The sequence below is a fragment of the Dermacentor albipictus genome, chromosome 2 (genome assembly GCF_038994185.2).
Source record: "Dermacentor albipictus isolate Rhodes 1998 colony chromosome 2, USDA_Dalb.pri_finalv2, whole genome shotgun sequence".
Taxonomy (NCBI): Eukaryota; Metazoa; Arthropoda; class Arachnida; order Ixodida; family Ixodidae; genus Dermacentor; species Dermacentor albipictus.
In genome coordinates, this window is record NC_091822.1 from 10,122,092 (window position 1) to 10,146,647 (window position 24,556).

Here is a 24,556-nt window from a genome sequence, read left to right on the forward strand (position 1 = left end):
ATTTGCGAGAAAAAAAATCGAGATATTTGCGTCGCAAGAGGAATCGCTCGACTGCACGGAGGAAACACGAAAGTGTTGCTGACAAACTTCGAGCCAGGAATTCAAGCACATCAACAAGGGCACGGCGATCGCGTACATCGAGGAAATTCTGGAAACCAGCAATGCGTTCCTCCTATCAGATTCTGCCGCATCTACCCCGACGACCGTAGTTCCGGAACCAGACATCGGCATAAATCCAAGTCTTCCCATGACTAAGCAGCAACAACTCAAGTTTACTTCGACGATACAAAGAGTGCTTTTCGATGTCATGAAGGATTCGACAAACGCCAGTCTCAAAGCATCGCATAATAAGCGAAGAGTCTGCTCGACCAATCCGGCAGAGCCCTTATCGAGTTTCTACGCGAGAACGAGATGCTATAAGGCACCAAGTCAACGACATCATCCAGCCGTCAAAAAGCCCGTGGGCATCTCTTGTAGTCTTGGTGAAGAAAAAGGACGGAACCCTATGTTTCTGCGTCGATTATCGTCCACTGAACAAGATCACGAAGAAGGACGTATACCCTCTCCCACGAATAGACGACGCATTGGATCGGCTCTGCAACGCAAAATACTTCTCATCGATCGATCTCAAGTTTGGCGATTGGCAAATAGAAGTCGATGAGAGATATCGCGAAAATACCACCTTCATCATGCCAGACGGCCTCTACGGGTTCAAGGTCATGCCATTCGGACTGTGCTCGGCGCCTGCAACGTTCCACCGCATCATCGACACGATGTTAGCAGGATTGAAGTGGCAGGCCGAACTTGTTTACTTGGATGACGTCGCCGTACTCGCCGAAAATTTCGACGATCACCTTAGGCGGCTTGCGACAGTAGTACAGGCCATGAAGACATCAGGGCTCACTCTGAAGCCACAAAAGTGCCGCTTCACTTACGATGAGTTTCTGTTCCTGAACCACTTCATCAGCAAGTCTGGAGTCCACCCCGACCCTTAGAGGACAGCTGCCATCGCAAAGTTCCTGCAGCCCATAGAGAAGAAGGCGATGCGTGGATTTCTTGGCATGTGTGCCTACTACAGGCGATTTGTCAAGGACTTTTCACGTATCTCTGAGCCGCTGATACAGCTAACTAGATGTGACGTCGAGTTCAAGTGGGAAACGCTGCAGGCCGAAGCATTTCAAGAACTCAAACGATGCATGCAGACGCCGCCCGTACTTGCACACTACGACGAGAACGCCAATACCGAAATCCACACTGACGCCAGCAGCCTAGGCCTCGGTGCCGTCCTAGTCCAGAGGAAAGACGCACTTGAACGGGTGATATCTTATGCTAGGCGGTCGCTGTCAAAAGCGGAAGGCAATTATTCTACGACTGAAAAAGAATGCCTCGCCATCATTTGGGCTACAGAAAAATTCCGCCCTTACCTATATGGGAGCCCATTCAAAGTGGTCAGTGACCATCACGCGTTGTGTTGACTAGCTAACTCAAAGGACCCTTCAGGACGGCTGGCGCGGTGGAGCCTCAGACTACAAAAATACGACATCACTGTAACCTACAAGTCCGGACGAAAACACTCAGATGCCGATTGCCTATCACGCGTCCCCATTGCCCGCCGCCGCAAGATGACGAGCATTGCGCCACCTTCCTTGGAGTAATAAGTGCGGAAGACTTCGCTGAGCAGCAACGAGCGGACCCAGAGCTAAAAGGCCTCGTCGATTATTTGGAAGGGCACACCGACGCCGTCCCTAGGGCATTTAGGCGCGGATTATCTTCGTTCACGCTTGAAAAGAACCTATTCGTGAAGAAGAACTTCTCACCAGTCCGCGCCAACTACCTTCTTGTTGTTCTGTCGGCCCTACGTACAGATGTACTGCACGCCCTACATGACGATCCAACCTATGGGCACCTCGGTTTCTTCCGGACGCTATCGAGGATACAAGAAAGGTATTAAATAAAGGGAAAATCAGACATCCACGCATTCGTAGCAATTGGTACAAAGGAAACCCATATGGGTTCCTCGAAAGAAAAGCCTCATAGTTGAAGAAAAATTCGTCCTGGTCCGGGACTCCAATCCCGGACCACCACCTTTCCGGGGCAGCCGCTCTACCATCTGAGCTAACCAGGCGGCTAGCAGATGGCAGGGTTAAGTCGAATTTGTCGACAAGACGAAGCAAAGGCATAATAGTTTGACATAATTGTTCTGCGGAAACCCGCAAGGTGGAGAGAAGTAATGAATAAAGAGAAAATCAGCGATCCACCCGTTCGTAGCAATTGCTACAAAGGAAACCCATACGGGTTCCTAGAAACAAAAGCCTCATAGTTGAAGAAAAATTCGTCCTGGTCCGGGACTCGAACCCGGGGCCGCCGCCTTTCCGGGGCTGCCGCTCTACCATATGAGCTAACCAGGCAGCAAGCAGATGGCAGGGCGAAGTCGAATTTGCCGACAGCACGAAGCAAAGGCAAGTGTTTGACATAATAGTTCAGCGGAAACCCGCAAGGTGGAGAGAAGTAATGAATAAAGGGAAAATCAGACATCCACGCATTTGTAGCAATTGGTACAAAGGAAACCCATACGGGTTCCTCGAAAGAAAAGCCTCATAGTTGAAGAAAAATTCGTCCTGGTCCGGGACTCCAATCCGGGACCACCGCCTTTCCGGGGCAGCCGCTCTACCGCCTGAGCTAACCAGGCGGCTAGCAGATGGCAGGGTGAAGGCGAATTTGTCGACAAGACGAAGCAAAGGCATAATAGTTTGACATAATTGTTCTGCGGAAACCCGCAAGGTGGAGAGAAGTAATGAATAAAGAGAAAATCAGAGATCCACCCGTTCGTAGCAATTGCTACAAAGGAAACCCATACGGGTTCCTCGAAAGAAAAGCCTCATAGTTGAAGAAAAATTCGTCCTGGTCCGGGACTCCAATCCGGGACCACCGCCTTTCCGGGGCAGCCGCTCTACCATCTCAGCTAACCAGGCGGCTAACAGATGGCAGGGTGAAGTCGAATTTGTCGACAGGACGAACCAAAGGCATAATAGTTTGACATAATAGTTCAGCGGAAACCCGCAAGGTGGATAGAAGTAATGAATAAAGGGAAAATCAGACATCCACGCATTCGTAGCAATTGGTACAAAGGAAACCCATACGGGTTCCTCGAAAGAAAAGACTCATAGTTGAAGAAAAATTCGTCCTTATCCGGACGAATTTCTTCAACTTCTCTCCACCTTGCGGGTTTCTGCAAAACTATTATGTCAAGAAGGGTATTACTGGCCGCGCCAAACCACTAATGTCGCCCGTTACGTCAAGACATGTCGAGACTGTCAACGACGCAAGACAGCAGCGACAAGGCCAGCTGGATTACTGCAGCCAATCAAGCCTCCTTACCGACCTTTTCAGCAGATCGGGATGGACTTGCTGGGACCATTTCCGGCAACATGGGGAAATAAGTGGGTAGCCGTGGCGACGGACTAGCGGAAATGAGTGGATCGTCGTGGCGACGAACTATCTCACCCGCTTCGTTGAAACTAAAGCTCTACCGAAAGGCAGCGAAGCCGAAGTGGCGAAATGTTTCGTCGAGAACATCCTGCTGCGACATGGTGCTCCAGAAGCCCTCCTCACCGACAGAGGAACGGCTTTTACAGCAGAGCTCACCCAAGCCTTTCTGCAATACAGCCAGACAAGCCACAGGAAGACAACTGCCTACCACCCACAGACGAATGGTCTCAAGGAGCGCCTGAAGAAGACCATCGTCGACATGCTAGCAATGTACGTGGACGTCGAACACAATACCTTGGATGCCGTCCGGCAATACGTAACATTCGCTTACAACACGGCGGTGCAAGAAACAACGCAGATCACGCCGTTTAAGCTGGTTTACGGCTGGAACGTGACGACGCCGCTCGACGCCATCCTGCCGCACGTCCCTGACGAAGAGAATCTTGTCGCTACCTATCTCTGCGCGCCAAAGAAGCCCGACAGCTCGCCCGCCTACGGATCAAGAATCAGCAGCGTACCGACAGCCGACACTACAACCTCCGATGACGCTTCGTCGAGTACTATCCCGGCGACGGTGTTCGGTTACGGACCCGGTTACCGACGCCGATGAGGACTCAGTGAGAAACTATTGCGACGCTATTTCGGACCCTACAATGTCATCCGACGTATTGGCGCACTGGACTATGAGGTCGTGCCAGACGGCATTGCACATTCACAGCGGTGCCACGCACGATCTGAAGTGGTCGACGTGGTGCTCCTTAAACCCTTTTACGGACGTTGACGAACTTCCTTATTTTGCTGTTTTCTTTACTACGAGTGTTTTTCTTTATTACTTTCGTTTGTTTGCAGCATCGGGTCGATGTTTGTTAAGAGGGGGGTATTGTCACGTGTACTTATCTTCATCGGGCGACCAGGTTTCGCCGCGTAACAAATGTTATCGCACAGCACGGGGCGCGCCTGCATGTATCCGAAGTGTCTGGAAAGTTATCGACGCTTCTATCCGCTGTCTGTTGTCGCCGAACCATGTGTTATCTGATTTCATCACGTGAAGCCAATGGTGTAGAACTTTGTTGAAGGCACGCGGGTGCCAACGATTAGTGTGGAACATTCGACGACTGCTGTATAAAAGCCGACACGCTTGACCCACTGATCAGATTTTCGACAATCGCCGACAGTGTTCGCCGCTATCTTTGTGCTACAAGTGTAGCTTCTTTTTGTGGGCACAGGTTCGCCCAATAATAGTTTTGTCTTTCACAGTATTGCTACTGTGTTCTTCAACGTCACCACCACGTGACAATATCATCTTCCAAATTAGATAGGGTATGAGCACCACCCATATCACCGACTGGCCCAAATTTTGCAATGCACCCTTCCCGTCAGGTCCCATCGGGTCCATACATGTCTGGAGCGAATACATCAGACAAGCATACAGGGCAGCAACAGAAACAATACATCGCACACCAGAAGCTCCAGATGTAGACCGCCAACTACTCAAGCTATGGCAGAAGCGTGGCCGGCTCATGGTAAGATGGAAAAGACAACGCGTAAACAGACCCCTCCGCCTGTGGATTGCACAGCTCATGAAGGAAGCTCACACATACTTTATCAACCTAGCACAGCAAATTTGGCAACAGTGCTGCGAGTCACTGCGGGGAACGCTGGGAACTCCCCGTACCTGGTGTTGGATACGGATCCTTTTCATGGCATCACTCAAGTTTCCGGACCTGTTCCCGGACAAGTTATCGGACAATCACTCAAGTTCCCGGAGATAGCATCACTCAAGTTCCCGGTGCGCCGGGGCGTCTACCATGCTACCAGACCCGCTTAACAGAAAGGAGACCGCCCCGTCGTACGCTGCACGTGGAACTATTTTATCCCCCCCCCCTGCTTAACTCTGCCGAAAGTCCAACGGGAGGCTGGCACTATTCCAGGTAGTTGATCTTGGTCCCAAGCAAAGCTGTTTTGCGGCTCTGGAAGGTCGTTCGAGAATAGCCCGCCTCCTGCAACTGAGAGCTTGCAGGCGAGAAGGTGATGGCGGGGGCAAGCCAACCATTGGACGATAGAGCCCTTGGAGCGTCCCCATTGGCCGAATGTGACGGCACTTGTTGGGGTGCATACCATTGTAGGAAAATGACGACACCTGAGCTGGCTTGACGATTTGCCGAAAATGACGTGGCCCCGAGAGAGCGAAGGGGTTAAAAGCGAGATGCAGGGACAATAGTTCTTTTTTTCGTTCTTCTTGCCACGGGCCGCAGCGTCCGATATGCTGCCGGCCATGAATGATTTTATGACGGTTCATTACATTGTGTTATAACTGTAAATGATGTAAATAAACCTTCAGTTCTCAATGTGCTCCTCAACGTCAGCCAACTCCCGCACTCAACGGCGAGATCTAATACTGGGCAATTCTACGGAACCTCATCGACCCCTCTAAATCAAAATCACAACCTACACGCACCCTGAAACGCATTGGTCACCTCTTCCCGGAAGACGATGCAGCACTGCTTCAGGCTCTAAGGGACAAATGCATCGGTACTAGTACCGCGCCAGCGTGCTCCGCGACCTACCAGGGCAAAAAAAATCCTGCACTCGACGCTCCGTTCCCTGAGACCAAGATGTCGGGGGTAACGAGGTCGCGGACAGCCTAGCTCGAGGTCACACAAAACGAGCGGCCACAATTCTCGATTCCACAAACTCCCTCCCCGTCCCCGCGGCTTACGGCGCGATACTTCAATACCTGCTCAAACAACGACAGCTTTACCCTCCACCACACAATGGGGTAAACGCACAGGAAGCGCGGGACTGGAGGCAGCTCCAGACGAACGCTTTCCTCAACTTGCACAAATACAGCGTCTACTCAGAACACTGCAAATACGCATGCCCCTGGTGTAACGAACTGCCCACTGCCTATCACGTCACTCGGGGTTGTACGGGCCCCAAACCGCCAGACATACAAACGCAACAGACAGAGGAGCAGTGGGAGGCCACCCTGTCCAGCCCTGACCTAGACACTCAGCGCGGACTGGTAATGCGGGCGAGAGCAGCCGCCAAGGCCATTGGGGTTTTGAAATGAAAGCACCATTCGCTTTGAAAAAGATGACTAAGTGCGGCGACGGGTTGGATGGGCTCCACATCTGTCCGCACAGAAGCTAAATTTTCAGCCAAATCACCTTGGCATCCAGATTCTACGTAACCGAGCTACACTGCCGAACCTGCCACGAAACAGGCCACAGAGAGGATGTATGCACGCGGCTCCCCGCCACACCCAAGTGCAGGTGCTCGGCATTTCGCTAGCAACGAAGCAGCACAAATGCCACCCTCGGTGCTCTCTGTACTGCGGGAATCACCCGACGGCAGCCAAAACCTGCCGCAACAGATTCCTGCCACCCGTCAAGCGCCGGAAACCACAGGAGGCCCTGAGAGCAGGCTCCTAGTCTCCGAGGCCATGTGGCGAGCGCTCAGCATCCCACAAGTGGCAGTCCCCGAAACGACGCGGAGCTGTCCTGGAGAGGAGCAGTTCCAGGCCGCGTTCCGGTTCCGGTTCCAGACGCAGGACCTCATCGCGATGACGGACGCCATCCCATGGCAGGACCGCGAGCCATGGTTGTTCCGCAAGCGGCAGGAGGGGAGGCAAGGGAGCAGCGCAGGTCACGCAGCAGGTGAACTGGGCACAGGTTGTTTCTCCCAAAGCTCGCCCCCCCCCGCCCCTTGTTGACACAGAGCTAATACAGGCACACGCCCACATTAGGAGTCTCACTGAAGAGAACACAACACTCAAAGCAGAAATCACTAGCGCACACGGGGAATTCGCAGCACCTAAAGATGAATTGCTTGGATGAAATAGCACTACCTCTAAACAAAACACTTCAACCCCATTCCCGGAGAAGCGGAAACGGGAAGAGCAGCCAGCGCACACAGTCACTTCAAGTCCGACACCGCAACGAGCAACCACGCAGCCCACTGCACCGCAGGGAGTCATACCCGTCCAATATGACACTCTCCAGGAGGTAGAGGAGATAGTAGCAAAGGCCATTCAGAGCCTTCAGACATCCCCACAAGCTACTATGCAACAACTCACAGCTATACAACAGTCAGCGGCACGGCAATAATTCGCAACTCAACAACAACACTCTAACATTCAGTTAGTGGAACGCATCCTGAGACTAGAGGAACGCATACTAGCACTGGAAGCTCGTCAAAGCCGGCGCCCCAAGATGACAGCTCATCAGACCCTGCCAGATTTGCCATATTCTCTAGGCTCCCCAGAACGCCATTTTGGGCACGTATCACCACCCCTTAATAACCAAGATTGCTCCTCCTCAACATATAGGCAGTAAGCGCGGGGGTTTCCCCAACCGAAGCTCCAGTGTGGCAGTGGAATTGCCGGGGCTACAAGAACAAGTATGGATTACTGATACAATACATCGCTACATTAACAAGACCACCTGAAATCATTGCACCTCAAGAAACGAACACACACGTCCGCCTACACGGATGGGTCACGTATGGCATCGATACAGGTGACAGCCTTCGCACCCTGGCCAGTAAGAAGTTAGTGGCTGTGGAACACCATCTCCAACAATCCGAACCGCTTGCCATTCTGCTCGAAATTATCCCACAGGCGACAAAGAAGGGTCCCATGTTTGCTCTAAACGTCTGCTGTCGGCCGACAAGCACGCCATCGGTCCTCAAACAGAATTTAGAGCAAGCCACGCACGCAGCAAGCAACCATCCGCTTCTAATAGTGGGCGACTTTAATGCAGCCCACTCCCTCTCGGGTTATATGTACACCAACACCAGGGGAAACCTCCATCATAAAGTTATTGAGGACATGAATCTCACACTCGTCAACGATTCAACGAATAGCACGAGGCTCGGAACCAGTGTTCAAAGAGACACGAACCCCGACTTAACCTTCACCAGAAGCGTCCCCCAAGCTTGCCGGAACAATATGGAGGAGTACCGAGGCAGCGACCACGCGCTACTAGCCACCACTCTCCATGGGCTTGGATACAAACCAGGATAGGCATTTCTCGCCTCACGGATTAGACCAAGCTGCGGGAGATAAGAGAACAAAGAGCTACAAACGAACAGAGCCAACAGCTTCAGTGAATTCAGGACTGCATGACTCAGCTTCCCCAGGATGTGAAGGTGCACAGCAAAATGCTTGAAACATCCACCACCACTCTGAGCATCGAAGATCGCTTGTTCCACTTGTGGGAAACCCGACGTAGCGTGCTGAAGTGTTGGAAAAGGTAAAGATTAAATCGCAAGCTGAACAGGCGAATCGCACTACTTACACAAGAGGCTGCGGATATGCTACCATGCTATGCCGAGAAAATTGGCTATCCTTCTGTGGCAGCTTGGGAGAAAGACTGAGTATTTACAAGACGTGGAAGTTATTGAGGTATTTAATCAACTCTGCCAGCAGCAAAACGGAATCCCATCACAATATGGCCCGAGTAATCCACCAATTTTCAGGAAATTAGGTACATCTCTTTTTGACTCTCAAAGCCGAGTACTTCCCCTTCCAGCGATAGGAGCCTCAGGCACCTTACACCGGCACGCCTAACGACCTCCTAGATGAGGACATTCATCTACATGAAGTGACAGCGGCGATAATGGGCTTGAAATGCCACACATCCCCGGGAATGGACCGAATTCCCTATAAGCCACTTGTAAATCTTGACAGCCCCAGGCTACTAGCGCTTACCGCACATCTTAACGAAGTATAGAGGGAAGGAAACCTTCCCGAGGACTGGAAAACGGCAGAGGCTCATCTGATGCCGAATACAGGTAAGACACCAGCCATTGAGAGCCTACGACCCATCTCCCTCACTTCGTGTGTAGGAAAGCTCCTAGAGCTCATCGTTCTCAACCGGCTACAACCATTCCTCGAAGACTCGGGGAAACTTCCAACAACGATGATAGGATTCCGTCCACACCTCTCAACTCAAGACATCCTACTTCATGCTGAAAGAGGACGTGATTGTACCAGTGACACGCAACACCCCCACAGCTATCCTCGCTTTAGTTCTTCAAGAGGCGTTCGATAACATCAAGCATACAGCAATCCTACATAGGTAAATACGCCGGGTTGTTGGGCCAGGACGTATTCCTATATCAGAGATTTCCTCTCAGATAGAAAAGCCATCCTAAAGGTCGGGGACCAAGCCACAAACCCCTTCCTACTGGGTGGGCTCGGCACACCAGAGGACGCAGTGTTATACCCTCTCCTTTTCAATATCGCCCTAACAGGCCTTCCGCCGCTCCTCAATAGCATCCCGGGGATTCGGCATGGCATATATGCCGACGGCATTACGATCTGGTCGTCCACAGGGTCTATCGGGGCAATAGAGAGTCACTTGCAGGAAGCGGCAGACGTGGTGAGCGACTATGCCAAGTCATCCCACCTCAGCTGCGCCCCCTAAAATTGGAGCTACTCCTGGTCTGACCGCGAAAGAAGCACGCACCCGACACGCCCACTATCAAGGTACAAGTGGAGGGACACACCATCGTTCCGCATCAGAGCGTAAAGATATTGGGAATGGTTTTCCAGTCGGATCGCACCAACACAATAATAATTCGCAACCTTAAGACCACAACAGCCCAAGTTACCCACATGATCCGGTGAATAACAACTAAGACAAGAGGCATGGGGAGGTGGAGACGCTTCGGCTTGTCCAAACCTTTGTCGTGTCTCGAATAAGTTAGGCTATTCCATACGCACTATTGAACGCGACGGAACTCAACAAAAATCAACAGAATGATCACAAAGGCATATAAGCAGGTGATGGGGCTGCCTATCAGTACGTCCACAGAACGCCTACTACGACTAGGTGTGCACAACACGGCCGAGGAGCTGATCGAGGCAAATTTATGCAGTCAGCGAACAAGGCTGGCGGTTAAGGAAGCGGGGAGGTCCATTCCTATACGTCTGGGGCTCTCTGCCCCTCTTAGCCATCGGCGGCCTCACATTTCGAGCTTACACCATGCCATCGGGAGCAACATCACCGTACATCCTCTTCCTCGCAACATGCACCCAGTGCACCACGTAGAGCGAAGGGAGACCCGGGCCCTGGCCATACACAAGTGATACGGGACGTTACCCTCTACAGCCTACACGGGAGCGGGTTCTTACCCCAGACGCGCAGCCACAACAGCCATAACAGTCGTCAACAAAGAACATCGGAGCAGTGTTTCGCTCACACGAAACAATCCCCTCCAAGCCGAGGAAGCGGCCATAGCCCTCGCGTTCTCCCAAACAGAAGTTGAAGTCATAGTGAGTGACTCCCAACAGGCGTGCTGCAACTTTGCTAGCGGCAGAATTCATACCACTACGCCCCAGATAATTAATAAAACGCCGCCAACGAGATAAGTCATGATAATCTGGGAGCCAGCTCATCACGGCATTCCTGGCAACGTGGTCGCGAACCACGTGGCTCGAGATTTTATCCACCTAGCTGACGCCGAGGAATCCGAACCCGAGCGCATGCACCCTATAGTCTCGCACCAAGACATCACACAACACTAGAAGCTAACCCGCAGAACATATTCAGCCCAACACGTCACTACCTAGAGAGCTGGAGCGATTCCTCCGAGCTCTGCAGGTTAATACACTCCCTCACCAAACCAGAAACCACCTCATAGCCCCTGCCCAATTCTCTTCGCAATGCCGCTTCTGCGCAGAGCCCGGGTCCCTCAGGCACATAGTAGGGAGTTGCAGAGGGGCACCTTTAAATCATCTGAACCCTTACCCCACCAACGAGCTTTGGGAGAGAGCCTTGGCCCGCCCCGACCTCGAGTATCAGCAACGGCTGATTGTGAGGGCCCAGGACGTGGCCCGAGCTCAAGGCATTCTGGAATGAATACGCTTCTCCAAAGCTGCATTCACCCAATAAAAATATTTATTCTCTCTCTCTCGCTCTGTTCGCTGTACATTATTCCTGCGTATTTTTTTCTCTCTTTTGTGAATACACGTTTTATACTACTAGTGCGGGTGAGAAGCACAGAGAATTGAAGGTTAGCGGATGTGCTGCCAGAGTGAGCAAGGCTCACAGACTCTACACCTGCGAGCACATCAAACGGCTATTCCATGGTCGCACGTAAGCCGGTTCTATGCGCATACTCTTCTGCACCGTGTGCCGGCTATGGCGAAACTTTTGTTCCGTGAAGCTTCACTTACTGTCGGAAGAAGGCCCTTCAGGCCGCAGTCACTAGATAGTTTTAGAACAGAAATGGCTTCAAAGCCGCCGCGCGTGCGCGAGACGCAAATTACGTTTGGGTTTTGCATCGGGCACGCTATTTCGCTGATTTAGCGGGAGTGCCAAAATATGCCCCAAACGATTTGCGTAAACCCACATGGCGGCACCCATCGAAGCGATGGCTCTAACCTAGCACGAAACTGGGCTCAATTCGTAGTAACGCGTGAAGTTCGCAAGAGAAGTGACTGCGGTTATCACTTTCTCTCAACTAGCGTGTGTTATGAAGATTGATTCAGTAGACGCCGCTGATTCCGAATTCGATTTTGGATTTTATGGCTAGTAGGCCTATCACGCCTTACTTTGCCTAGCGAAGGCACGTAAGGTTGGTTACTGAAAACTAAGCGCAACTACTTGTTTGCTGCTAATAGAATAAACTCTAAATTGTAAGTAAACGATGAAACACGAAAGTCAAAATTACTATTGTTATCATAAAATGGTATATTTCATATAAATATTTTAATAGCTTTTCCTTGACGCCGTAGTGGCGCTATCAGCGCAAGACGCCATCCGCAAACGCAAAGCCCTATTCTAAAACTCTTCATTCTTACGTGCCCCAACGCTAACACCCTCAAAGCCCTTTGGGGCTCATAACTGTTGGAGCCCCTATAATAAAACTGTCCAATGAATCTAAACGTAGAGTCAGAAATGACATTCTGCCTCCCGGCCGGCGCGCTGTCGTGGTTATACGGGGCCACCCGAAATTTATTCAATAAAGCACGACGATTCCTCAAGCCACAGCGACAATATGTGTTTGTGCTCATAAACTCCAAATCGATCACAAATGGGTCGGCGTGTCGTACGTGTGTACAGTGCGTCAGTGCAGTGAGAATGCGCATATTTTTTTCGTATCACCAGACGCATAGCGCGCTAGTCCATCTGAGAGCCCCAGGAAGCCCACGCAGAAAAAAGGGAGTAGTAGAAGGCAGCGATAAAGGTCATCTTTTTTAAAAACGCTCAAGAACTGGGCAGCGGCCGGTACCTTCGCTTCATGAGAATAGTTCAGTTGGCTGACCTTATAAGGCATGTTTATTTTCATAAAAGCCGGTAAATGCAGCCAACTCGACCTCTCGGCCCAATTTACGAAGTTCATTGTGAACTTCTTTCAACATGACGTCGGCAATAGTAATGCAATGAGACATCGCGATTGCATTATTTAGTATTGCTGCGCAGCGCACGCGTCCGAGCAGCCCGGTTGCGTGCAGCGCGGCGTGGTTTTGCGATAAATGTAGACTGTATCCGCGCGCGCCCACTGTGACTGGGGCCCGACGCCAGAGCAGCGCGCTGCATTAAGTTTCATGTTTTGTTATATGCTGTTATCAGGAAGCATGAGCTGCTGTGCGTTGACCGGCGTGGGCGATACGCGGGTACCAGCGATTTCGTTGGAGCGTTCGATGGCTCGTATATAAAAGCCGACGCGCTTGACCGGCATATCAGACGACCGCCGACTGTGTTCGTCGCTGTCGTTGGACTTTTAAGCGTAGCCTGTTTTTGTGGGCACATGTTCGCCCAAGAGAAGTTAGTTGCGCCATTCACAGCATTGCTGCTCTCTTCATTGTCATCACTACTACGTGACAGTATCGTACCATATGCCATGCGATGTGATATGCGCGCCGCGAGGCGCACTTATGTGCGCACATTACATTGCTACTGCATATTATTGCACCAGGTGGCATGCTGTATAGGACTTCATTGGTAGTGGTACAAAGTAGATAAAGAAGGTTTGAAGAAGAAAAATTCAAGGTCATTCCACCCTACAGTGTCAAATCGATGCACGTACGCCGCTGGGTGGTCGGTTAGGCCTGATCGGTGTGGCATCGCAAGCGACGGGTCGGCAACACTAAACGCATAAATTACTCCCTTTTCAGTCCCGACACATCCACATCAATATCATTGACAACGACCGGATGGGTAGTTTCATTGCAACTAGCGCATGCAGCGTGAGTAGCCATGAACCTTAAGGGACCTTGAGCCATCCCGTTTTTCCTTGCTTACAGGGTTATGAACCCTTGATGATCACCGCTTTCGACATGCTGCTGCGCATGTTGCATGCGTGACTTGAAATAATGTATGCACTGTTCGCTTTACTTTCCTGAGCGCTTGTAGCCTCTACTTCAGGATATGAGCTGTTACATTTTACAGCGAATCTACATGCAAAGTGTGCCACATAACTTGAGCCAATAATTTAAAAATGAAAGGCACGTCGGGTGCGAATTGAACCGAACGCATACTATTCGCAATAGCCTATATCAACTCAGACAATTTCCCCCCATAGCTCACTAATTAATGAAGTTTAGTTAACAAACTTTTTAATTATTGGCTGAGGACCCCAAGTGTAATGCACAAATTTGTAGCGCACTTTCAGAAACCACCGATAGAGTTGTTTATTTTACGATACGTCTCACGTAGTCCTTTTTTCTGACTTGCAAATAGAGCCCACGAAATATGAAATGAGCCACGTGACGGAGTGTTTGCGCAGTGTTATTGTGCTGCTCTCAAGCGTGCGTTCGGTGAGCAAAGTCGGCTGCATCGTGACTGGCGATGAAGAAGCGGCAGGCCATGCTTTATCTCATCAGCAGCACTCGGCCAGCACCATGCATTTGCCGTCATCCGACGGGAGCCAACCTTGTTCAGGATGTCAACGCGCGCAGCAACACTACAGCCACAATTCACTTCCGAAGTTAATCGCATAACTATTGTGCTCGTTACATTTGTGTCGTTGCTGTGTCACCATGCTGAAGAATACTGCGATAGCTCGAATAGTGGAATGGTCATACCTGGTCCTTGCGCCACTAAACACACAAAAATCGAATAGTGGAAGCTTCCAGTGGAACTTTAAACGCATACTTGATAAATACGGGACTCGATTGCGTACGGACTCCATTACTGAATATTTCTCACTTCCAATAAATAGGAGAAGAAGCATGGAGGAAACACGTTTCAAAACGTGATGTCCACCCTGAAATAGGCGTATTGCTATATGAAACTCAATTCAAGTGGACAATCTAAATATGTAAAAGAAGGGTTTTCCCAAGCTCCTGCGTGGCTGTATCCGACACTTGAAGCGGATGGCTGACTATGCACTTGTGCTTTCTACAGCCGCCGTTGTATAGGAAAAGTATAGTGCCGCCGTACTGAATGTTGAATATTCCATAAAAATTTTACAGGACGTCGTCTAATGTATAGAATACCTAAATGCGAAGCAGAAGTATTTGATTCGAATGCGAAATCTGAATCCTACATATTCAAGATAATTTGACGGTGGAAGTTCTCAGTCAGGGAGGTCATGTGGTAGAACGAAACTGCCTGAAAAAGCGACATGAAGGAAAGCCTAAATTTCCACGAACCCTGTACGGGCTGAAAGAAATTTCCGAGTGGCCGGTTGCGGCCGGTTGTGCAAGCAGTAACCATGCTAGAGAAGTCTGGCAGAAGTCGCGGTCCAGTTTAACAAAATTTTTCTATTCGCTAATCACGCGCTTCGTGACCCTTTGTCGCCAACGACCTCACACCCCGAATGGTAACTCCGTGGAACTGCACCATGAAGTACAGGCCACCAGCCCCTCTCACAAATACCTTTCAATGTTAATCATAACGAAACTGCCCCTCCACTTGAAGGAACCGAGTAAACACTACAATAAGATGTGCACCACTGGTCTCGCCTGATTGGCACTACCAGTCTAAAACCCTATTGTGATCATCAAAACTCTATCATGTGTGCTGCAGAACCACTGCTTCTCCCACAAGATACTCACCGGCGAAAGTCGTTTGTAGCAGAAATGACGTTCCATGTGCTCTGACCATCGCAGAGTGCATTTTGTGGTGACGGGGCGCCTGCGTTGTGAGCGAACTCCACACTGTCGTTGCAGAATGAGTCCACCTGCACGACGTGCACCGTCAGGACATGCAGTAAACTCCTAATAAACGAAAATATTTTAAGCGTAAATTTAGGCTTACGGGAACAGGAATAGTGACTCAAATTTGCCTCTTAAGCATTTTTGCAGAGAAAGCAGGGTTACCGACATGGGAAAACACAGAAACAACAAACCCTAACTTCTAGCGGCGCTTTACTACGACAAACGCCAAATGCGTTCTTTTTTCTAGGCTGTGTTTTGACCCCCACTCCTCCCCCCCCCCAAAAAAAAAAATTCTGGTTTGAAATAAGGACAATTAACGCAAAGCATACAGTAGTGTTATGCATATTCTGGAGTGATTCGGCAAGCAATCTATGAATTGAATAATTATTTACTACAATATTTAGCTTTTTTAAGTTCTGCTTCAATCATTTCAGTACGAAGGCAGGTTTCATAGCCAAAATAAAAGGCGAAAAAGTTCACACATTCTTCCTTGATGTCACGCTGTGTGTTTCTCTGTGTGGTTTAAAGCTCGGTTTTGAACACCTACACACAGCATCCGCCAAATTCATGACGAGTGTTCTGCAAACTTCTAAGAAAATCTGGTGTTTAATCTATGAGTTATCGAAACTGAAGCAATAAATGTGTGCGGAATGTTCAATTCTTTATTTTGCAGGGGCACAAAAGACCCGGTTTGCTGACATAGACTACACCAAATGTCGCATTGTAATGTGACTCGACTATAGCAAGGCAGGTAAGCTCACACCTATTTTCACCCGCAATTACAGCTTCAGTAAACGTTCAATAAGAATCGTGCTCCTTGCGGTGTTCGCGATGTTACAGTGTTTACTCCCTTGTTACCTGTGCCGGTTATTTCAACGTCCGTCTGTTTGGCCTACGTAGCATTTTCCACAGTATAAAGCAATGCCACGGAAATTCAGCAATAAAAGAAAACTTGTTTCTGCACTTCACCCCAGAAATTACTGTGCCGTCTTCTTTCAGTCTTGTCTTTCGGCAAGAAGACATGCGTGTTTCTCATGCACGAAGCTTTCACTGTAGTAGATACACAAGAAAAAGGGGGGAGGGGCGGAGCGATGAGGGCGCTGCTGCGGCCATATTTTATTACAGATAACTCCCTACTTGTAATTTTCAGTTACCAGAACATTTAGGCCGTTTTTCTTAAAACCACACTACTGATTTTTACACTAATATCTGCAGAGCCACGCACACCCAGCGGATCCAAAACGCATCAGCCTACCCAAAAATAGCGCTCACGAAGGCATCAATACCTACTACTTGAAGGCGTTTTTAAGTGCCTTACAACTGAAAGCAGGCGAACAGCGAGATGGACAAGAATGAACCCCTAAATTAGGCGAAATCTATACGCAGTAACTGCAGTATGCCGATGTGCCCTTCGCTGTGCGCGAGGTCCCCGGCACTAGTAGATTGTAGGGCACACATAGTGTTATTCGGTTCCTCGCAATACTACACCTTCAACAACGCGAAGAAAACTTTCGCATTTTTCTCCGTTTGAAGCACACTCCATGCACATTTGGGGCCTGCTGGCCACAAGTTCTGTGCCGCGACATCCGCACAATAAAATGTGTCTAAAAAGGAAACTGCCGAACCGACAACTCATGTTGCGTTTAATTGTAAATTTAAAATAAAAAACAATGGCGCTGTATTACATGAACGAAGATAATCACTCTTCAAACTGTGTCATTATTATTAGACATCAGCAGATTCACCTGTGAAACATGAAGTGCATTTGGACGCTCATCGTTCTGATTGCTCTGTTTTTTTTCCTGTTGAGCATCGGCAAGAACGAATAGCATGCAAACTACGCCTTGTATGTAATATAAACCATGATTTTAGGGAGCTAATATATAACACGCAATGGTGAAACACACAGACATTCAGAGCGCCAAATCTCCTTTGTGGTTGTCATTATAGCGTCCTAAAATTATGTTTTCCAAATCGCACCACCTTGCTTAAGAAGAAGCTTTATTAAAATAAATATTGTATGAAATTGTATAGTAGTGTTTCTATTATGACCTTCACTGAATCCTGTGTACAGTACAGCCAAATAGATAAAGCAATATATGTCTTTTACCTGCAGGAATCACCGGAGTCTGCTCATTCGTATTCTGCTTGACTAAACTTCTATTTTATGCACAGGACTTAATGGTTGCCTCTAGGAGATCGTTATTAATTTTAAGTGCCTACAATTTTTGGAAAGGCACAGCAATATGAGTGCCTGGACGCATTTAAGTGCACCTTGCCTGCACTAAAGCACGGCCAGCTTTTAAACGGCGGCGACAGAAGTTAATGGACACTTAAGTTTCGCCTTTATAAGGGAACGCCATAGCGTTATTGGACCCCGTTCGCATCGCTTTCTCATTCGCTTGCAATGGTCTTGAGGCAGATAACTACGTAGTTATTACGAGCTCGCACTCGGGAGCTTTATGCCCTTGCGCTGATATCATCGCTCTTCCTTGTGGGGTTCTCCTCCGTGCTGTTGGGACAAAGGAACGACAACACAGTAGTGCTAACAATCACAAGGGCATTTATTGCACCTTTCATAGATCAATGCCAGCTAGCCGAGTTGCTATCCACAAAACATGCCGATGGGCGCGCGACAAATCTAGAAGTCCGACTTACCGCGACCGGATAGCGAGTGAATATGTTCGCCCCATGCTGGATTCCAACGTCTGGTCGTTCACGTGTACGGTCACGCGAACAGTGGCGCGTTCCAAGGCGGTCACGCGAGACGGTCTCGCAGAAGCATGGATTGGCGCACGCACGGCAAGGCACGTTCGCACTGCTTGCTGTCCCGAACCAAAGAGGGAGCGCCTTGTCTTTCGGCGCCCAAGTAACCGCTGCTAACCGCTGCGTTGCGCTGCTAACCCCGCCTGTCGGCGGCGTTAGCAGCGCAACACTCGCACCATCTCTCGTACTGCGCCTCAACCACTCCGACCGCCGCGGGCGCCAGGCCATGCGGCGAAGGTGCACTGCAGGAGCTATGCGGGAAAACAAGATATCAGGGGACGCGTGAGAGTCGCGCATCGCCACATCACCTCAACCTCAAATCCCTTCTTATTCCGGCGAAACATGTGACATGGTCTAACATTAACCCGTGCTTCGCGAACAAGATAGTACATGCAACAGTGGCCACGCTGAGGAAATGTCCACACGCTGTCGATAGCATGCGAGCCGACATTGTCCTTTATTTATTTTATTTATTTATTTACAAATACTGCTATCTCATTTTAGAGACATAGCAGACGTGGGTTACATAACTTATGAACATAACATGTCAACCAACATGGTTAGGCATTTCTTTCTGAAATTGATTAGTCGGCAATGAACGCAGAGGACCATCTAAGTTATTCCATAATTCAACAGTGTGTGGAAAAAAAGAAAACTTGTAGCAATCTATTTTTGGAACGAAGGGATCTACGTTTATTGGGTGAGTACGTTGGTTTACTCGCGCAGTAGGTGTGTTTAGCGAGATAGGCGCTTCAATGTTAGATGATCCGTGAACGATATTGTGCCGCAGGATTAGGCGGTCATAAGTGCGACGAAACGATAATGGACCCAGTGATAAAGCGTGTGCATAAGATGACGGTGAAACATGCGGTCGCAACGGCCATAAATAAATCTAACAGCTTTTTTTCTGAATGGATGCTAATTTGGAAATAGCCTGTATGCGATAAGGCAAGCACACTACAGAAGCATACTCTAAAACAGGTCTAATAAATGATTTATAGGCCGTAAGCTTGCACTCTTTAGTGCCGTGTTTTAAAGTTCGTTTTAGGCACCCTAGTTTTCGCATCGCTTTAGAGCAGATAATATTGATGTGATTATGCCCACTAAGGTTACTTGTGATAGTAAGTCCAAGGTATTTGAACTCGTTAACTTCGTTAATACTGTATCCTTGTGTGCTATACGTAAATTTTAGGGGCTGGTTCTTATTAGTAAAAGACATTGCCACAGTCCTGCTGAAGTTGATGCTCATCTGACATGTCTTACTCCAGCCTGAAAAGGATGAAAATACGTTATTAAGCACTTCTTGATCACGAAGAGTACGAATGTTAGAATATATCACGCAATCATCTGCATAAAGACGTATTTTCACTTGTGTGTTTATGGCTACTTCAATAATGTCCGTAACATATATGATGAATGGGAGCGGCCCGAGAACTGAGCCCTGCTGCACCCCTGACGTAACCTGGGCTATAAAAGAGGTTTTGTAGTTAAAAGTGACAGATTGGAATTGGAGGTGCAGGTAATCGGATATCCAGTCAATTAGTTTATTACCAGGAAAGATTGCAGCAAGTTTTAGAAGCAATTTTTTATGGCTTACCGTGTCAAATGCTTTTGAGTAGTCGATAAATATCGCATCAAGCTGACCATGGTTATTTAGTGATGTGGCTATGTCATGTGTGAATTCTAACACCGACCTTGTTGTAGAAAATGCTGTTCGAAAGCCATGCTGCTGTGGACACAGGAAGTTATTTGCCGTTAAATATTGAATGATGTGCTTATGGATGATGTGCTCGAGTAGTTTGCAACACGTGGGCAGCAACGATATAGGCCTGTAGTTAGTGATTAGGTGTTTGCTGCCAGATTTGAAGACAAGAATAATGTTAGCTTGTTTCTAAGCACTAGGAACTGTCGACATCTCAAGAGATTTGTTAAATATAATTGTCAGGTACCGGGCGTTCCATTCAGAGTATCGCTGTAAAAATTTGTTTGGCACTCCGTCAGCTCCAGAACCTTTTGTAGTATCAATTGTTAGTAATAAGTTGAGAACAGCAGTGTAAGGTATAACGGGAATAGAAAGCTCTGGTAAAGTGTTGTTGACGCAAAAAGGGGTATCGACGCCGTCATAGCGACAAAATACAGATTGAAAGTAAGTGTTCAAAGTTTCAAAAATAATCACCGGATCAGAGCAAGGGCGATCGTTTATGGTGAATGATGAAGTGTCGTGAGCAGCCGGAAGCACCGTTTTCCAAAACTTTGATGGGTTTTCTTTCAAGAATGTTGATAACGTGGTGTCGAAATAAAAGTGTCTGGCTTCGTGCATTTTGGTTTTTAATTCGGACTGAAGCAGATGCAGTTTTAAGCATTGGTTGCTCCGACTGGCGTTTTTACGTTTGCGGAGCCTCTTGATGCGCCTGATAAGATGAATAATGTCCCTATTATACCAAGGGTGCCTCGGGTTGCGTTTCACACACTTTTTTGGGAACAAACAGCGAGATGCATTTCTTAACAATTTCGCAAAACATATCAAACCACTCTTCCACACTGCAAATGCTGCTACATTGAAAAAAACCGTCATAGGAGGATGCTAGAATATCAACAATGGAATTGTCATCAGCATGGGAAAAATCATTAACAATCCGAAAATCAGGTCTGTTGCGCTCACAAGTGACATCAACCTTCAGCAGAACTCCCTTGCGATCGGACAGGCCTTCTGTGATTTGGCAGTCATATCCGTTTTGTAGTAACTTCTGGATAAGGAAAATCCGGTCTAGGATTGAGCTTTCGCGGGTATCGCCACTAACAATCTGTGTCAGATCTAACGACAAAACCAAGTCGATAAACGAGTCATAAATCGGCCTGTCACGACCATACGAAGCCAATGTGCTCCAGTTAATACAAGGTGTATTGAAATCACCAGCAAGGATCAATTTACAGTCGTGAAGCTTGTGTTTTGATATTTATTGCAACAATCTGGAAATATATTATTTTCAGAATCGGGAGCTCGGTATAAAGCACCAGCAGCCACCACAAGATCACCTATATATAATTTGCACCATACCGACTCGGTGTTAGGAAGACTCGGTAGCACTACAAAATCAATGGCTTTGTGAATAAATAAAGCTACTCCGCCACCCCTGCCACATAACCTGTCACATCGCAAAACAGAGTAATTAGGAGTCACGAACTCGCCTTCCGTGACGGAGTCGTTTAGCCAGGTCTCAGTAACAAAGATCAGAGATGGTTGATGGCACTCAATTAGCCAAATAATGTGAGCTAGCTTGTTCAATAGGCTGCGTGCATTTATGTTCAAAAGGGTTAGGTTGTATCCATCACGAAGTCACTCTGTGCTGCTAGAGGCTATGTTGCTGGAAGTTCTGATAAGCGACTTTCTAGTGTCATCCCACGAGTAGCGGACGCCGTCTACTATCAGGGTGTCAAAGCTCAGTCGAACCTTGTTCGCCTTCTTCCTAAGCTCGACTGAATTATCCCACAAAGCTTTGCGGATCTGGCGCACACGGAAAGAAAAATCCTCACTGATATGAGTATCTGACCCTCTTAATTTAAAAGCATTCTTGAGTATCGAAGTCTTCACTCTGAAATCAAGCAACTTAAGTATGATAGGTCTTACCTTACCATTTTTTTGTACACCGAGCCTGTGACAGCGCTCAAAACAGGTGCATTCTATGTTCAATTTCGTGGAAAAAGGCATCAGCACAGCGGTAAGTAGTTGCTCAGGGGATTCAGCCGATGGCTCAGGCAGGCCTTAGATTATTAAGTTGTTCCGACGTGATCGGTTTTCGAAATCATCATTTTTTCGGTCCAGTAGTCTGATGGCTTTCCTAAGGTCATCGACTGTTTCTTCTAAAGTATGCACATGGTGGTCGACGTTAGCGGTGGCCGACGGCCACGCTTCCATCTTCGAGATCCTATCTTCTAATGCATCAATTTTAGCGGTCAGACTTACTAAGTCATTGCTTATTCGGGTTTGCCCCTTTAGCAGTTCTGTGAGCATACGTTCAGTTTTTGAGTCTGGGCCAGGTTTTGATTCTACATCACCCGACATAATTAGCAAGATTCTCAAGGAATGTAACAAACAGAAAAAGGTACACAAAAGGCACTCTGGGTCCGGCAGCAGCAGCAAACAACGATCGTCGCTTCTGAAGCAATGTGCAGGGTGTCTATTGCTTAGCTGCAAGATGAAGCAGGCAAAGTTCAGACAGCCGTTCGCCATGCCGCTACCGGACCCACTGAAGAGCAGAAGCCGCGAGTCTGGCTTTACATCGTCCGGGGACCACGTGAGCGTTCCAGCAGGAATCTGCCATCCCCAATTTGACCAGCACCGATGAAGATCATCGTCGTCGATAATCAGGTTCTCAAGTGATACGAAATCACACGTGCCGTTGAAGGTGGAATCCAAATTCAGACGTGCCGGAATGCCGCGCAGTCGACAAACGGAAAGAGCATAGTCCTCCGGATAGTGGTGGCCTACGCAAGCAGAGATCTGTGAGATGAAGCAAGCAAAGTTCAGAGAGCCAATCGCCATGCCGCTACCGGACCCACTGCGTACCGGACTGGGTACCGGACCCATTGGGTACACCGCTGGCATCCGCCGGTCACAGCAGCAGCTTTGCAGACTCGACGGCACGATTCCAGGCCAGGACTCCGGAAATGGCGACGCAGTAGTCAGTACAAGCAAGCATCGCTCGCGCCGACGCGCCCTGCTGGCGAGAGCCGTAGTAGCTGTTGGTGACCGCCGGCTCTTTTCTCCGCCACCCGCCGTGGTTGCTCAGCGGCGATGATGTTAGGCTGCTGAGCAAGAGGTCGCGGGATTGAATCCCGGCCACAGCGGCCGCATTTCGATGGGAGGGAAATGCGAAAACACCCGTGTACTTAGATCTAGGTGCACGTTAAAGAACCCCAGGTGGTCGAAATTTCCGGAGCCCTCCACTACGGCGTGCCTCATAATCAGAGAGTGGTTTTGGTGCGTAAAACTCCATAATTTTTAATTTTTTTCTTTTCTCCGCCGCCGAGGGTTGCGAGCTGGATACAGGCGGCCGCCGAAGTCGCTGTGCCGAACTCGCCACAGCCTCACCATTGCCCGGTGGCTCGATCATAGTCCGGGGCAGTAGCGCAGACGATGTGCAGGTGACGGCAAACCAGGGGTGACTCCAATCAGGCTGCGTGCACTCAACACACTCGGCAAACACTAAAGTAGTGCAAAGGAGAGGAATTCTGCATGCGCATCGCCCATGTGGTACGATGTTCGACTCGGCTAGCAAAACATCGGGCAGATATTCAGCTGCTAAGTTCACGTGAACGAAGCTCACTTCCTTGAGTCGAACGAGTAATTTCAATTCGTGCGAGGCTAAATAGAATGAGGCAAGCAACTTGCAACACCTCAACGCCACGGTCCACCAGGTTGTGTTCCTCCACGTGCGACAGGCACCTTCGTAAAGCCTTAGGCCTAAAGCGTCGCTACCCTTACAACAACCGGCATCCAAAAACAACAACCAAAATGAGCGCAAAACAGGCAGCGGCGAGGAGACGTCAGCTCTGTTAGGTGGTCCTACTCCGCTCGGTGCACACAGCATCCGAGTTGACGGCGCCCCCCGTCCCAGACCGTGTCGGAGCGCCCGGTGCCAGGCCGCAATACCAGTCAGCCCGTAGCGGCACCCGTGGCCTGCGGGGAACCGGCTCCCAGAGCCACGACTTCATCAGAGTCAAAAAGATAGAAGCTATTTACATAGGAAATTCGTATTACCCACGAGGCTTTCGTGCTCACTCGCTTCAGCCTTTCCAATTCTCCGCGGGCGCTAAACCTCGCTCTCCCAGGATGCAGACCACGTGGTTCTCGCACCGACGAATGTCATTAAAAAAACACTAGCGAAAAGGCTTAGCATGTTGACATGTTCAAACACGCTACAGCCACCTCGCTCAAGAAAGCACGCCGCCAGCGCTAGTGAGCAAAATCCACGCTAGCCCTACGCTTCGGTTCAAACAAAAGTCTCGAATAAAGCAAAACTGTTCAATCTATCGTCTGATGCCGCAATAGCCCCACGTTGGGCGCCAGATGTGGGGGATCTCACACCCTTGCTCTTGGGACAAAGGAACGACAACACAGTAGGGCAAACAATCACATTGTTTAACTACGCGAACAAACGAACCACAAAGGCGCAAGGGACAGGA

At 49.0% G+C, this 24,556-nt stretch overlaps 1 protein-coding gene across 7 annotated transcripts in view; it reads right to left on the reverse strand.

The window, feature by feature from the left end:
* The window catches only part of LOC139055867 (calcium-activated chloride channel regulator 2-like), a 363,039-nt gene that overhangs the window by 202,047 nt on the left and 136,436 nt on the right, over positions 1-24,556 (reverse strand). For all 7 annotated transcript variants that reach the window (XR_011511953.1, XM_070533443.1, XM_070533442.1 and 4 more), the window contains one exon: positions 15,503-15,627. Coding sequence is in view for 6 of the 7 variants with exons in the window: in XM_070533443.1 (XP_070389544.1) it covers positions 15,503-15,627 (125 nt within the window). In the remaining variant the exon portion in view is untranslated. The remainder of the gene's footprint in view (positions 1-15,502; positions 15,628-24,556) is intronic.